This window comes from Carettochelys insculpta, chromosome 20 (assembly GCF_033958435.1).
Source record: "Carettochelys insculpta isolate YL-2023 chromosome 20, ASM3395843v1, whole genome shotgun sequence".
Taxonomy (NCBI): domain Eukaryota; kingdom Metazoa; phylum Chordata; order Testudines; family Carettochelyidae; genus Carettochelys; species Carettochelys insculpta.
Genome location: NC_134156.1, coordinates 6,963,752 through 6,979,546, shown reverse-complemented (window position 1 = coordinate 6,979,546; position 15,795 = coordinate 6,963,752). Strand labels below are relative to the sequence as shown.

The following is a 15,795-nucleotide window of genomic DNA, read 5'->3' as shown; positions in this document are numbered from 1 at the left end:
CCCTACCCACCGTCTGCTACCGCACGGCAAAGGGGCAGCCGCCTGCCTGGCGCATCGTGATTGAGCAGGGTGTCATGCACTGTGCATTTCTCTGAGGGCTGAGCGAGTCTGTGTGCCATACCCACCTGCAGTTCTGCTGCACAGCACAGCTGGAGAGGTCCCCAGTGCCGTGCGTCTGTGCAGCTGGTCTCTCTCTGAGCATAGTGCTTAGCCCTGCTGTGGGATCTTGGGGTTCCCGTCTCGTGGACCTGCTCCTGCTTTTGTCTAAACCAGCACAAAGCTCCCATTGACTTCCATGAGCACAGGATCGGGCCCTATGTTTATCAGTATTATTTATTTCCCAGCGTGTGGGATAAGTGGCTTGCCCGTGGTCACACAGGAAACCTGTGGCAGAGCAAGGAATATGACCCTCTTTCCAAACGGGAAAACAGTTAGGCACCAGCCCTGCCCTACCCGCCTCACAATCTAAAGGAAGAGAATTTAATGGAAAGGCCACGGGAAAGGGCACAACGTAGACACAGGCATAAATATGTATGGACAAATTTTAAACAGGCTATGAAGACAATTCCCAAGGTGCTCCTCAAGCTGGAGAATGAGTCAACAAGTGCAGTTGCTTATTTTTGCAGGGTTGCTCAGGCTCAGTATTTCAAGCCTAAGGCTTGTGGGGTTAAGAGACCTAAGTCAGCAGAGTGGCCTTACTTCCGCCACTGGCTTGCTGGATAACCTTGTGCAGGTCACTTTGCTCCTCAGTTGCCCTATCTGTAAAACGGGAATAACAATACAACCCGCCCCCCCACTCCACCCCCACACTTCCTTTGCAACTCCCTCAGATACCTGAACATGAAGCCTGTGTGCATGGGGAGGGGCCAGGAGGTATTTTACACACACCAGGGCCCGGTTGTGTGTGTTGGGCAAACACGACGGTTTTTCCCGGGAGACGTAGGTGTAAGCCCGTCTGCATGCGGCCAGCAAACCGAAAAAGCAAGTGACCTTTGTCGCTGCTGAGCTGCTGCATCATTTATAAGAGTAAAAGCAGCGTGTGATTCCCTCTCCCGTTCGCTTGCTGTGCCTCCCCACAGCTCCAGCGCATGACCTAGTTCTCCTGGAGGGAATGATTGCTAATGCCACTGGTAAAAGGTGAAGGCAGGCAGCAACCAGCTGGGGAGAGCAGTGCCACAGGCACTGGCAATATAAAAGAGGGCTGGGCTGGTTCTGGGCTGCCTGCCTTTCTCCAGGGAGCTCGGAAGTGAACTCAGGGAACATGGCTGGGAGCTGCGCAAAGGGTGAATCCCTTCCTGGCAAAGGAGGGTTTATGGACAATTTCAGCTCTGTCCACGTTATTCAGCGTCAAGTCTGCGCTCTGCTGTTCCCGTGCGGCAGGGGCTGCCTCTTGTCTCGGCATTCCTGGGGCAAGTGGTGTAGAGCTGGGCTGCAGCACCCTTCCCTCTGTGGTCTCCCGGGCAGTGGGGCGGAGAGCCACCTGCAGTGTACCCTGTCGTGGTGACAGCATGAGCTCCTGCTTTGCACGGGGGAAAAGGATGGGTCACTTGAGTGGCTCATCCTTCCCTGAACGCCTCTTGCCTTCACCTCGCCCACAGACTCCTGGAGAGCTCGGCGGGTGTTTAAGAGCTGCCATCCTGGGCCAGGCCAATGATCCGTCCAGTCCAGCAGCCGATCTCCCAAGCACTAACTTGGCTAGCAGATTCGCCCATCTCCACAGGCGTCCTCAGCACTGCCCGGCCTTGGCCCAGCGACAGGAAAACCCCACAATGCAGCAATCTGGAGAACCCACCCAGAGCTTCGGGGAAGTTCTATTCCCGAGCGGAACTTTGCATCCAGGGCCTCTCTGTCAGCACACTCCACACCCTCCTCTGTTCCCAGTTCTGTCCGGTTTGAGCTCTGTTGTGTAACACCCCTGACTGCACAGGCCAGCTGGCCCCGGCTTTTCCCCCCGGAATTGCTTCCTCTGCTTGGAAAAATAACTTTGCTTTTTCAGCACCTCTGCTCCCCAGGAGAGGAGTCTGGCTCTCCAGTTCCCATGTCTGCATTTGGCTTTGCCTTGTACCCTCTTCCGCCCTCCTGTTACTGAGGCTACAGCCCAAGCTGCCCCCTCCAGGGCTGCCCGGCTTGGGTAGTTTTTGGTGGCGCTCAGAATGCGTCTAAGCAGAGCTGTGCCACCCGTGTGGGGCTGTGAGGGCCAGGGTGGCTTGGTGGGTTAGCACCCATGAGCTAACTCAGCCCCCGCCCACCCTACTACCTCCCAACATCACTCGTGGGAGGGGGCAGAGGCTGGAAAGAGGATGGGGAGGAAAAGGGGTTGAAGATGGGGGAAGGGGCGGAGAAGTGGCAGGAAGAGGCGGACGGGCTGGAGATGGGTCACGTGCTGCTGCTGGTGCCAGGTCCCCTGCTATGTCCCCATGATACCCTAAACCCTGCATCCCCCCAAAGCACAGGGCCCAGAGCAGCTGGCCCAGCTCGTCCGATGGCTAGGACAGCTCGGAAAACGTGAGTGCAAACAATGAGGGACCTGGGCCCATGCTCCTGAACGTCGGTGTCTCCTGGGCCCCACAGGCCTCTAACTCACTGCCTACGGCCCCTCAGCACGGACGTTACACGCATTGTGCATATGGGCTTCATGGCATCGGCCCCGGCCACCAGTGCTGGGCTCTGGCTAGTCCACTGGAACCACTGAGGACAGGGCTGCATTCTGCCAGCCGGTGAGTACCAAACCTTCAGGCAGCTCATGTCAGACAGGAGTCCAGGGGGTTGGCCAGGTTAACCTGCCCAGGAGCAGCTGTCAGATGCCACTTGCAGCACCAGCCAAATTCTGACTCTCTGTTTTGGGGCGCTCTGGAGAGGAAGAGGTACCAGCATGATTCAGATTTGGAGGTGATCTTCCTCAAGGGGAAGGGTCGAAATTAGCCATTACCGCTTGAGAGAGATCTTGGAGTCATTGCAGATTGTTCCCTGAAAACATCCACACAATGTGCAGCAGCAGTCAAAAAAGCAAACAGAATGCTGGGAATCCTTAAAAAAGGGATGCATAATAAGACAGGAAAAAAACCAACCCATATTGCCTCTCTATAAATCATGGTGTGTCCACATCTTGAATAGTGCATGCAGATGTCGTTGCTTCATCTCAAAAAAGATATGCTGGACTGGAAATGGTTCAGAAAAGGGGAACAAAATGATTAGTGGTATGGAACGGCAGCCAAGCACAGAAGGATAAACAAGACCGTGAATTTGCATGTTAGAAAACAGATGACTAAGGGGAGATACGGTAAAGGTCTCTAAAATCATGACTGGTGTGAAGAAAGTAAATGAGGAAAAGTTATTTACTACTTCCCAGAAAGCAAGAACTCAGGATCACCAAATGAAATGGATACGCAGCAGGTCTAAAACAAACAAGCGTAGTCAACTTGTGGGACTCCCCTGCCAGGGGACGTTGCGAAGGCCAAGACTGTAACAGGGTTTTAAAAAGAACTAGGTAAATTCATGGAGTATAGGCCCATCAGTGGCTATTAGCCAGGGTGGGCTGGCTTGGTGTCCCTAGTCTCTTTGTCAGGACTGGATCATTTGATAATTATCTGCTCTGTTCATTCCCTCTGGCGCACCTGGCACTGGCCAGCGCTGGAAGACAGGACACTGGGCTAAATGGACATTTGATCTGAGCCAGTAGAGCAGCACTTATGTTCATATGATTGACACTTGGACGTCCTGGAGTGACAAATTGGCCCCGTTGAAGTCAATGCCCCCACTCCAATTGACTTCAACGGACGCAAGATCTTGATGTTTCTCAAACCCTTTAAACCTCTTGAACTCGGGCAAGAGATCTTCCAGGAATGGGCTTTCTGTGCAGTGAATAAACCTAAATATTTCTGTCTCAGACAAGGTCTGGCTCTAAGAGTAGGGAGTTTCAGCAAGCACTGTGGGTTGGGACCTTCTTCCTATTTTAGCCAAACCAGTTCCTGTCAGAGAAATCTTAGGGAAAATCCTGCAGTAATTCCAATAGCCAGACGGGGTAAAATCAAGAAGGGTCATCTGCACATCTTAGGGAGTTTCTGCTACCTCTGCATCTTCCCCAAGCCCTGAGCCTCCTAGGAAACTGAGCTTATTACTAGTGAGAAATGCATCAGGCCAAGTGTTCTTTGTAACACAGGTCAGTCCCAAGGCCACAACCTGCTCATCTCAAGGAACAAAGTTTGCAGCCAGATTTCAAACACACCAGCTTTCTGCATCTGGGCTTTCATCCTGGACCTCTGTTAGGGAACGGGGCCATTGGCCAAAAATACAACTGGATTCAGCTTTCTCCCAACAGCTGGGGCTAGAGGCTCAGGTTCAGGTCCTTCCTTAAACCAAGGATTTTCATTCAAATCAGGTGGTGACTCGTTCTTGTTTCTAGCTACTGGGGCTTACGCTAGATGACCTTTGTGGTCCCCGTTAGGTTCTACAACCCTAGAACTCCCTCAGCTTCTTCTCCCCAGGTCTCCGGTTCTTCTGTGTTCTTCTTTAATCCTAAGGCCTTACTCCCCTCCCACCAACATCAGTGACGCCCTTGGGTAGCTCCACTGAAGTCAGCGGAGATATTCCTGATTTACACCAGCGTGAGCAAGATGAGACTCAGTCCCAGAGTCTGTGTTCCTTTTCTGGGCAGACCCAGAGGGTTCAGAAGCCCAAAACGAGATAAACATTCAATAACAGCTAAGGGCTCTTTGAAAGCAACCGAGTCCATCTATTTTCCAATGAAATCCCAGGAGCAACCTGCCCCTTTCTTACCCTGGGGCAGACCCACATCATTCCCTTTACCTGCAGGGTGCTGTACGGGACTTTCCATCTCCTCCTGCCAATGCAGTAATGCCTCATTCCTCCAGTGCTTATTATCTATTGCCACCTGCCCCCCTTCCGCCTGCTTCTGACCTTCATACCAGCCTTAGGGAACTTCTGCATTATCCTTTATACCGTGCTGTCGTCCGACAAACAGATGGTGCTGTCAGAGACAGATCTGTTTCGGTTTCATCTTGGCTCATAAGTTGCATTATTTCACCCAGGAACCTAGTACATAGAATTCTGTCGGCAGGGATCTGAGTAGAAACCACTGAGCAGAAAACTGTGTATAGCTATTCTGTCCTTCTGCACCCTCCCTACCTCCACCACCATGGCACACAGGGTGTAAGGTGACCTTCCCATTTGAAATACCGATTCCCACAAACTACATTACAAGGGTTCTCGCAAAAAAAATCGTTGAAATCTGAGAAGTGCTGTGAAATTGTATTTGATCAGAGCCATTAGGGACTGAGAATGGTTCCTGTCTATCTGTCACTCATTTCCTTTCCTTTCCTTTCTCTCTTTTGTTTCTATCGCTTTGAAAATACCTGATCAGTATGGAGACCCCAACGTCCTCGCAGTTGGCGTACGCTCTGCTCCAGGTGTCTTGAATCACCTTTTTCTCGGCATCTGACAGCTCTTCGCTTCTTTCCCATCTCTCAATCTCCATTTCTCCCTGGACTTTCTCCATGAAAAACAGCCAGCACAATCCTCCAGGAAGCCAAGAAGAGATTGAATGAGAGATGTGTGTGTGTGTGTGAGAGAGAGAGAGAGAGAGAGAGTGTGTGAGTAACCTCTGAGAAAAGAAAAGGTGTTTGTTTGGGGGTGGTGTAGGTGATGTTGTCTCTGTCTAGATCTGTCTCTCTATATATATCTCTGTGTGTGTGTGTGTGTGTGTGTGTGTGTAATTAAAAATATATCCAAGAGGTATAATGCATGTGGTTAGATTTCAGATCTTCTCCTGCTGTCCATTGCTGTAGGTTGCTTCAGCTCAGTGTGTGCATGTATGACTCCGACGGGAAACTGACTAAAAGTAAAATATTCAAAGGCATTGCAAGACCAGCCTCTTTACCACTGTGTGAACGTGAGCTCACTTTCTCTTCCTCTTTCTCCTCCTCGCGCTCTCTCTCCTGGAACCGGGAGAGATGAAAAGGGTTCTGTGGAATACCAGGAGCATCTGCTGAGGGGATTTTATGACCACAGGTCTTTTTTTTTTCCCAGCCCTTGTAAACAACTCTGAGGAAATGCAGCATCCAGAGTGGGCAGTTAAACTTATCCCAACAGCTGGCTTAGCCTTTTCTATTTCTTCTCCCTCTGGCATTACCTAACGTTGCAGGAAATTGTGTTTGGAAGGAAAAATCCCTGCTTGCTTTTGATTGCTAGTCTGCATGTTTGAGGCGGGGGGTGGAAGGCAAAGGAGAAAAATAACTATTAAATCAATGTTTAACTTCAACATGAGCTCAAATATTTTCTGTCCCAAGGGGATATTTTTAATTATAAGACCGTACTAGGTTTTCCTTTCTCCAAACATAGTGGTGGAGGAGTGTGAGCTTAGAGCACTCCTGGAGAAAACAGACTGGGGTATTAGTAATTAGCGTTTATAATTTTGTAATGGAGAGGGCATTGTTCAAATATACCCCCCTACTCAGCTACCCATCTCAGGTAGCACTTTGGAAAGCAGGGAAGAAAGCTGAATCAGAGGAGCAGGGAAACACTTGTGTTATGGGTTTTGTTGGTGGTGGCTTGGGGTATTTTGTAAATCCAAATGACATTTCCAACTAATTGCAAATCAGAAATACTGAACCTGCAGCGCAGACATTTGCATAGAGAGAGAGAGAAAATCCTACACGGGCATGTAGTAACAGCCAATAGTCAGAGGAGGGTTGGAGACGGAGAAACCGACAGACCGAAAAAAATGTGTAAATGTATCAGTGACTCTCTCCTCTCCTTCATCTGTTTGTCTGTCTGTTTACACTCCTGCACGGAGGCTGTATCTGCCCAAGAGGGTTTTGTCTGACAGATGGGTTATTGCTATAGATGGAGAAGCAGATGCAGCAGACAGACAGACAGACAGACAGGCACACAGCGTGAGAGATGGGCCCACAGTTGCTACAGTAGGACAGACACAGGGCAGTTGGATTTCTTTTATGAAGCAAGGTCCATGTTGAGCACAGCTGGTCACTGGGGCACGTGTGTGCCACGAAACAGAGAGTGTTGCCAATTGCTTGAAAGCCAGCTGGGCACAGGGGATGCTGCTGGAGCAGGTAGCTGGGGAGTGCGCTCTGGGAGTCGCTATCACCTACATAACCTCGGAGCCAAGAGGTGAACCAGGGCTAGCAGTTAACGGTTCAGTGCCACGGCCTTCATTTGGGCTGCGAGCAATCAGTTAAAGGGCTCACACGAGCCCTCTTGGGTGTGAGTTCTTGGCAATCTTCAACCCATCCCTCTAAGGGAGAGAAGTGCTGCCGTCCCCCTGCTGAGAACGGAAGCAAAGCGACCCAGGGACTCGTGCAAGGTCACACGGTGGTAGCACTGGAAACTGGCCCCTCCAGAGCAGCAGGGACCCTCTGATGCAGCTTGCCTTGATTTTCCCAGGCTGCTCTCCTGTCAGTGTCTGGCTTCCTTTTCCCCTTTGCAGCACAGGCAAGTCCCTCTTGCTTCCAGGGGCAGCTCACATTCTCCCTTTTGCGGAGGTGAAAGGGAGCCAGTGTGCACAGCTCTGCCAAAAGCTGGCTGAGCTGCAGCAAGAGCCAGCAGGGAAGTAACTAAAGAGCTGCCAGGACCCCCAGTGGTAACAGGACAGTACTTGTAAGACATTTTCAGTTACTTTCTCCCCTGCCCCTCTCTTTTGGGTCAGGACGCCTGCCTCTGCTGCTGATGGCTGCACAGAGAGAAGACAGAGGAATGGGAATGCTGGAGCAACACTTCCACCCATTGGCTATAGAAAAGGCTTTGCCTCACCAATCAGGAGGCTATGGGACATTTGATTCCCCCAGGAGAAAGAGCCCCAAGCTGCACATGGCAGCTGTATTGCCACCCTTGCAAATTTAAAAGCATCAACCTCTCTAAATCCTGGGGCTGGTTTTAAACCAATGAGATTTCAAACGCTAGTAAGTTGCAGTGGGGCTGATTTGCGCCCCCCCACCTGTTTCTGAGCTTTGCTGAGCGTGCATTTCCAAGCTTTTCTTCATGGCTGCTAATTATGCTGTCAGGAGCCACAAAGAAGACCTTAAAGAGCCACATGTGGCCCCAGAGCCCCAGGTTGCAGAGCCCTGGTACAGCCTGTTTCACTGTTTCCCAAGTGTGGTCAGTTACAGTTTTCCAAGAGCAAATCTCTGACAGCAGCAGACCAGAGAAAGCATTTTTCAAGTCAAGAGCCTGTAACTGTGACAGCGTTATAAAAATGAGACACGCAGGCTGCGCCTACACTAGCACACCACGTCGAAGTAGCCTATTTCGAAGTAAGGACATCGAAATAGGCTACTTCGACGCATATCTTCTACACGTCCTCCAGGGCTGGTGCCATCGACCTTCACTGTCAAAGTAGCGATGGAGAACATCGAAAGGAGCCGCCCCGGAAGAAAACGCAGAGCATCCACACACACAAGTGCTCCCCATTGAAATAAGGGGCCAGCAAAGCCCCAAGTCACTCCCTTAAAGGGCCTCTCCTGGACACACTCGACCTGCACAGCACGAGATCCACAGAGCCAACAACCGGTTGCAGACCCTGTGGACGCAGCATGGACCCCCAGCTGCAGCAGCAGCAGGAGCAGCAGCCAGAAGCCCTGGGCTAAGGGCTGCTGCATGCGGTGACCATAGAGCCCCGCAGGGGCTGGACAAAGTGTCTCTCAACCCCTCAGCTGATGGCCACCATGGAGGACCCCGCTATTTCGAAGTAGCGGGACGCGGATCGTCTACACAAGCCCTACATCAACATTGAACGTCAAAGTAGGGCGCTGTTCCCATCTTTGGATGGGAATAGCAATTTCAACATCTCGCCGCCTAACGTCAATTTCAACGTCGAAATAGCCCACGGTGTGTGTAGACGCGACATCTGCTATTCCGACATTGTGCTGGCTACTCCGAAGTAGCCGGCGAGTGTACATGCACCTACAGAGGGGTACGACACAACCCCGACTCACATCACGTGACCAGAGCCAGGCAATAAAATTTAATTTCTAACCAGCTTATCTGCATGTCCTGTAGCAAGGCCCCCTCTTACCCTTTTCCCCCGGGCTAGGGCTTGCAAAGAGTCTCTGTGCTAGGCAGTCCAGCACTTGTGGAACTCCCTCCCCAGCTATTTCTGTGCTGCAACGACTCCCTCTTTGTCTCTCCTAAACCTCCCATCCACCCACTCAGTCACCCACCTGCCAACTGTGGAAGTTTTTAAAGGCCTTCATCAAGCCAGCCGTGGAGTCAGCTGGCCACAGTTTGCCTGAGCCAGCTCCCTCCCAGCTGCTTGTAATCGCCCCGCTGCCCTCTGCTTCTATTTAGCCGGTCTGCCCGGCTTTTTGGGCTGCCTTTCTCCTACTGCGAAGGAGCTCTCTGGCCTGATGCTGGGTTTTTGGCACGCAGCAGCTGTCATTTTGCAGGCTTTCTGTTGGCTATGGTTACAAAAAGCAGGGGGATCCAGGTGGGTAGAGTGCATGAAGCCACTTTTAACTCACTTTAAATGGAGTTTTACATCCCTGACTCTCTTAAAATCTTGCAGCTTGGTCATGTGATCTTCTCAGCAGTGTTTTTGTTTGAATGGTCGCTTATTGTGATATTGCTTTGCAAGGAGGTGGATGTTAACATGGTGTGCAAAATAGCATTGTACTGTACATTCAGGGTTTGGCTCATCCCCTTATGAGTCCAGCCCAACTCCCAGTGCAGCCAATGGGAGTCTGACCTTTCATTTCCTTAGGAACCGAATCAGCCCATATGGTGTGATATTTAGTACCTAGTGTGCATAGATCTATGAGAGGAACAGGGGTCCACTGATTAGGAAGCTAGCTGGAGGCCTGACTTTAGTTCCTGGATCTGCCTTGACTCTCTGATTGGCTTTGGGAGAGTCAGCTGGCTGCTCTGTGCCTCAGTTTCCCACCTGCAAAATGGGGAGAAGGCCACCTCCCAGTGTTCCCTCTAGTTTTTGCCATCTCTGGGCAGAATAAAGTTTGTTCTGTGCACTAATGTGTGCACCACCATAGAAACACTGACAAATGGAGGCTGCACTTGAATGTGTGTGCCTGTGCCAAAGCTGAACAAGGAGTGCTCATTGTCTGCCTCCAAGGCAGCTTGAAACTGACAAGACTTTGCTCTCTGACTAGCAGCAGGTCAGCATCCTGTCATCTCTGGGCCACCGCAGAGGCAGCTGGGGTGGAAGGGCTGGCAGAGCCCGCTCTGGTTCAGAGCGGTTGCGAGTGGCTATGGGCTGCTAACCAGCAGGGCAGCACCCAAATCTCTCGTGGCTGGCCACAGCTTACAGGGAACACTACCCCCTTTATCCTTGGTAAGGGTTGTGCGGAGGATAAATACACTACTGATTGTGTGAAACTACGGTAATGGGGCTACATAAACATGCCTTAAATAGGCAGAGCTGCTAGCAAGTGTGTTGGGCCCTGCCTATGCTACTGAAAAAGGTGTGTGTTCACACCAGGATATCCAATGCATGACAGTTGTGTTATTTAGTATTTACACCATGGTACGCCCCAAGCAGGATTGGGCCCCTTTGTGTTAGGTGCTGTACAAACAAGAAGGCAACCTTGATGTTCCTCGCTTTGCCCTCATGTTTACTGGGACTGACTCCTGCTGTGCCTCACGCTGTCCAAAACACCAGCTCCACAGGCTGTGTTCGAAAGGCTTCTGGTCTAACCCGGGAAAAACAGTCAGCATGCAGCAGGAAGCCCAGCAGAGGGAATGGCCTGTCATTTGTGGGCTCTTCTCTTGTGTTAGTCAACATCTTTATTAATGACCTGGATGAGGGACTGGGTTGCACCCTCAGCAAGTTTGCGAATGACCCAAAACTAGGGGGAGAGGTAGATTCGTTGGAGGGTAGAGAGAGAATCCGGAGGGACCTGGATAAATTGGAGGACTGGGCCAAAAGAAATCTGATGCAGTTCAATAAGGAGAAGTGTAGAGTCCTGCACCTGGGGCGGAAGAATCCCAAACATTGTTACAGGCTGGGGACCAACTGGCTCAGCAGCAGTATGATGGGAAGGGACCTAGGGGTTAAGGTGGATGAAAGGCTGGATATGAATAAACAGTGTGCCCTTGTAGCCAAGAAGGCTAACGGCATACTAGGGTGCATTAGGAGGAGCATTTTGAGCAGATCTAGAGAAGTAGTTATTCTTCTTTATTCAGCGCTGGTGAGGCCACATCTGGAATATTGTGTCCAGTTTTGGGCCCCCCAGTATAAAAAGGATGTGGATTTGCTGGAGCAGGTTCAGCGAAGGGCAACAAAAATGATTAAGGGGCTGGAGCACAAGACCTATGAGGAGAGGCTGAGGGATTTGGGCTTCTTTAGTTTACAGAAGAGAAGACTTAAGGGTGATTTAATAGCAGCCTTCCCCTTCCCAAAGGGGAGCTCTAAAAAGGAGGGTGAGACACTGTTCTGAGTGGTGTCAGATGGCAGAACAAGGAGTAATGGTCTGAAGTTGAAGAGGGAAAGGTGTAGGTTAGATATTAGGAAAAACTACTTCACCAGGCAGGTGGTGAAGCACTGGAATGTGTTGCCTAGAGAGGTGGTGGATTCTCCATCCCTTGAGGTTTTTAAGTCCCGGCTGGACAGGGCCCTGGCTGGGATGACTTACTGGGGGTTGATCCTGCTTGAAGCAGGGGGCTGGACTAGATGACCTCCTGAGGTCCCTTCCAGCCCAGGGATTCTGTAAGAAATTTTAAACTACTTTCACCCCTGCTTACCTTCCTATTCCCCTTGTGTCATTCACTCTCTCGCCCGCATTAAGTGGGCCCCATCTCTTTCTCTGTGTCCCCTCCCGCCGGCAGCTCCAGTCCTCTCTCCTGGGCAGGCCTTCGTTTCTATCCTCCCTGTCTGCTCTGGCTCCCGTCTTCGCATCCTGCCCCCGCTCCGAACCAGAGCAGGCTCTGCCAGCCCTTCCGCCCCAGCTGCCTCTGGAGCCGCCCGGAGATGACAGGATGCTGACCTGCTGCTAGTCAGAGAGCAGAGTCTTGTCAGTTTCCAGCTGCCTTGGAGGCGGACAATGAGCACTCCTTGTTCAGCTTTGGCACAGGCACACGTTCAAGTGCCCCCTCCACGTTCCCCGCTGCAGGAGGTGCTGGCGCCATACATTGCAGTCCCATTTAACCACTGCTCCTCTCCAGCCCGTAGCCCCTTCCTACTTCCCAGCACTAGTGCTCCAGCCTGTCTCTTCTCCCTGTCTACACCAGCGCCATTGCTTCTTCCGCCGCCTTTGCTTCCCTGGGTTGTCTTTTCTGTTCCGGGGATACGCTGGGACCAGTGTGAAATTTACTCAGCTCCTGCGCTCAGAGGGGGAAGTGAGCTCAAACCAGGACTTCAGCTCCCAACAGCTTTCAGTCTATGCTGCCCAGTTTGATTTAACTCTAGGTGTCAGTTTAAGCTTCTAGATTAACATTTACCTTCTCTTGCGGATGCTGCAGTGAATGCCATGCCTAGAGTTTCTCTTTAACTTCTTACAACCGGCTCAAGTCCCTGTATGGAGCTGCAGGGCAGTAGCTGTGTTCGTCGGTATCGTCACAAAACAAGAGAGTGACTGGCCTCATTTAAAAGTGGGGAGCCGTGTTCCCTGTAAGGACTTGGGCAGCCACCCAGAAGAGACCCAGGTGCTGCCCAGCTGATTAGCAGAGCACTCACAGCCACCAGTAGGGGGCAGTGTGTTTTGATGGGTGGTGCCCAGCTGACTTGGTGCATATAAAATTTATTCTTCTCATGGATGAAAAAGTTAGCAGGAATGCTGATGGGGAGTCTCTTCCAGGGAGTAGGGGACAATAGGTTGTGCATGGAAGAATCCTACCAGCCCTCTCCAGAAAGCGTATCGAGGCTCAGGTCTGCAGGCAAAGCCCAGAGTTCCTGTATTTAAAATCAAGGGAATCTGCAGGGAAGGGGAGTGGGGAGTTGAGATCTCTCCACTGTGTGCGTGATGTGTTAGGCATGCCATGGACATGCAGTCCTTCAGCATGCCTGGAGAATTTTGCAGGAGGAGGTGGCAGCTTGGGTGGGTAGGGTGCAGCTTGGGGGCTGTGCTTCCAAGCCCCAGGGCACCAGTCATGCCTGCTCCCCACCTGAAACAGCGCTTGCGTCCTACGGATACAAAAACCACTGCTCGGTGTTGCTGCTCTTTTTGCCCTGAGAGCTCCGGCTTGTCTCCGCTAACGTTGCTGGGGCTAAGCGCTCTGGCTCCTACAAGGGATTGCATGCATTACCCATGGTGCCTTGCAGCACAATTTCTCTCTCTCTCAGCTGTAGCCCTGCTGTTGTCTGGGGAGGCCTGGGGTGAAAAGAAATTAACAAGGCTTTAGGAAATGAGAGCAGCTTTAAGGAGCGCTTGCCACAGCCAGGCACCCTGGCAGGGAGAGATTTTGCCTTAAGCCCATTTAAATGCTATGGACTCCTGGTAGGTTTCCTTCCTCTGTCACTCCTGAGCACCAGATTTCTGTGCAAACTGCAGTTTAAGTTCTTCCTTCACTTGCACTGAGCTCTGTGGGGAGGCAAGGGTATAACAAAGGTAACATCTGGGTGTTATCCCTAATGCCACAGCATAAGCTTGAGCTTCAAGGAAAGAGTTAAAACATGCGAAAACCAATTCAGCCCTTGCCAGCTGCTTTTCTCTGCAGCGGCGTTCTGGTGTCCATCTGGGCTGGATCCTTCCCTGCTCTTGCTCACCCGCTTTGCTCTTCCTGCAGCTTCCTACTTGCTGGGCCAGCTCTGCAGAGCCCTGACGGTGCTAGACATGCAGTGCTGGGAGCAGATCCTGCATCCCAGGTTGTCCTGCAGGAGGCAGCCCTGTGCCACGGAGCAGTATGAACAGCGCAGGAGGGTGTGGAAGGTACACAGGTTATGTTGTGGCGTGGACAGGCTCCTGAGTCGGACAAGCAGCAGGTGCCAGGTGGGCATCAGTGCTAGAGGCGGCACAGAAATCCACCCCCCGGCCCAGCCCCAGCTCACCGCGGTCTCACCTGAAGACTCGCTCACAAAAAGTGAACCATTCTCACTGGTAACAAACATCGGAGTCCTCCCCGGGGGCTTCCTGCTTCTGCCCAGTCCTGGGTGGAACATCAGCCAGCAGACAGGCCTGTCCAGGGCAGAGCTGAGCCCTCGCTCTTTGCACAGAAACTAGAAGAACTCTGTTCCAGGTGTGATTTGTGCGGGGGATGGGGGAGGAATCGCACCCTCCGACCTCGGCAGGAGGCTCGAAGAACTGAGGTCTGGCGGAATCAGTTCAGGGCGCTGGGGATGGGGAACTCAGCTTCACGGCGTGTGGCGGCAGGCCACCTGCCAGGATTATCAGTCATTTCATCGTTTCCCGGGCACTGCAGCAGCTCCACAGGTGCAGTCTCTGCCTGCAGCCCCAGACCGTCTGGTTGCCTGGGGGCTGTAATACTTCGGTCTCCTCTCGATTGCTGGGTTCCGGGGTAGGTGCTGGCTGTGGGGGGTGGCCTGTGATTTGCCGGAGGATGGACAAGGAGATGTCCTGGCCCCTTCCTGCCTTGAACGCTATGACTTTGTTGCTGGAGCCTCAAGCGTGTGAATGGGCTTGCGATGGGGTTCGCCTCATTGCCACAGCACCTCCCGCTGGTCAGATTGGGACTTAGCTCAATCCTGAGCAGGGCAACTCTTTCTCCCTCATCTCACGGCTCCATTGTCTGGATCTGGACCTGTGTCACTCCCTGGACCACAGCGTCCCCTTCAGGGCACTGCCCTCCGTCAGGGCCCGCAACTCGGCCTCCAGCTATCAAGAGTCCTCAGCCTGTATACCTGCTACTGGCCAGCTACAGCCCCAAACCCAAGCCCCTTGCTTGCAGGAGGAAGGCACAGGCTGCATAAGCCACTCTCCAAGCTGGCTAGGTGAGGTGCAAAGGGGAAGAGGGGGACCCAGGGCCACCCACTACTCTGGGTCCTGGCCCAGGGACCCTCTGGAAGTAGCATTGTCCTGCCCTACTTCACTCCCCCTTAACTGACTGCTGTTCCCCGGGCCACTTGCCCTCTGACCCTTGCACCCTCCTGGCCCCTGTATCAAGGCCAGCAGTCTGGCAGGTGTCAGGCTGGAGTCTTTCTCGTGCTCCCCTGATCCTGCCTGGCACTGCGCTGCCCAAGGTGCTCCCTGCTGGGAACCAGTCCTGCATCCTTCCTGGTCAGGCCCCAGCTTCTCTCTGCTATGCTGAGCAGTTCCTTATACGGCAGAACCCTGAGATACGTGCACTCAGCTTGCGCATCTCTCCGCTTAACGCGACTTGGAGTGGCGGGAAGCTGGCTCCTGGCTCCGGGATGCCAGACGCCAGCTCCCCGGCGCTCAGAGGAGCTGGGAAACTGACCAGTGATGTGCTCGTCAGTTTCCCAGCTCCTGCCAGCTTCTCCCAACTTGCCTGAAATTCAAGTTAAGTGAGGTTGTCCAGGTCGCATAAATCGGTGGTCTACTGTATACAACGGGCTGCCCCAGCAAGCAGCCCTCTGATTGGCCGAGGCCCTGCACAGGTTCCCTCCGGCCTGTTTTAACCCCTTGTGGCTGGAATAGGCAGCTGTCCCACTACAGGTGTATAGAGCCTGGTGATGGGAGTGCATGGGCAGCAAAGATGTGTGATACTGACATGGGGCGTGACAGGATCCTTGGTAGATGATGCAGAGCTCTGTCCCAGGTGCCCTCTGTGTACTGAGATGCTAAATACAGGGTTTGCCAGCACATGCCAACTTCACATGGGCTCCCCCTGGCCCCCACAGCCGCCTGCATGTGAAAGAGCCTGACAGTACAGATGAGCCAGAAGGGCAATAGCCTCCGG

General features: G+C 52.5%; 1 protein-coding gene across 7 annotated transcripts in view; it reads right to left on the bottom strand.

Annotated features, from left to right (window-relative positions):
* Nucleotides 1-6,041, bottom strand: part of LOC142023627 (cytoglobin-like) — a 120,579-nt gene extending 114,538 nt beyond the window's left edge. For 2 of the 7 annotated variants that reach the window (XM_075014771.1, XM_075014773.1), the window contains exon 1: nucleotides 5,373-5,995. In XM_075014771.1, the coding sequence (XP_074870872.1) occupies nucleotides 5,373-5,515 (143 nt within the window). In that variant the 5' untranslated portion in view covers nucleotides 5,516-5,995. Of the gene's footprint in view, nucleotides 1-5,372 lie in introns of all 7 variants that reach the window. The other 5 variants (XM_075014765.1, XM_075014766.1, XM_075014769.1 and 2 more) reach the window with 5 other exon arrangements.
* Between the last annotated feature and the right edge of the window lie 9,754 nt (nucleotides 6,042-15,795).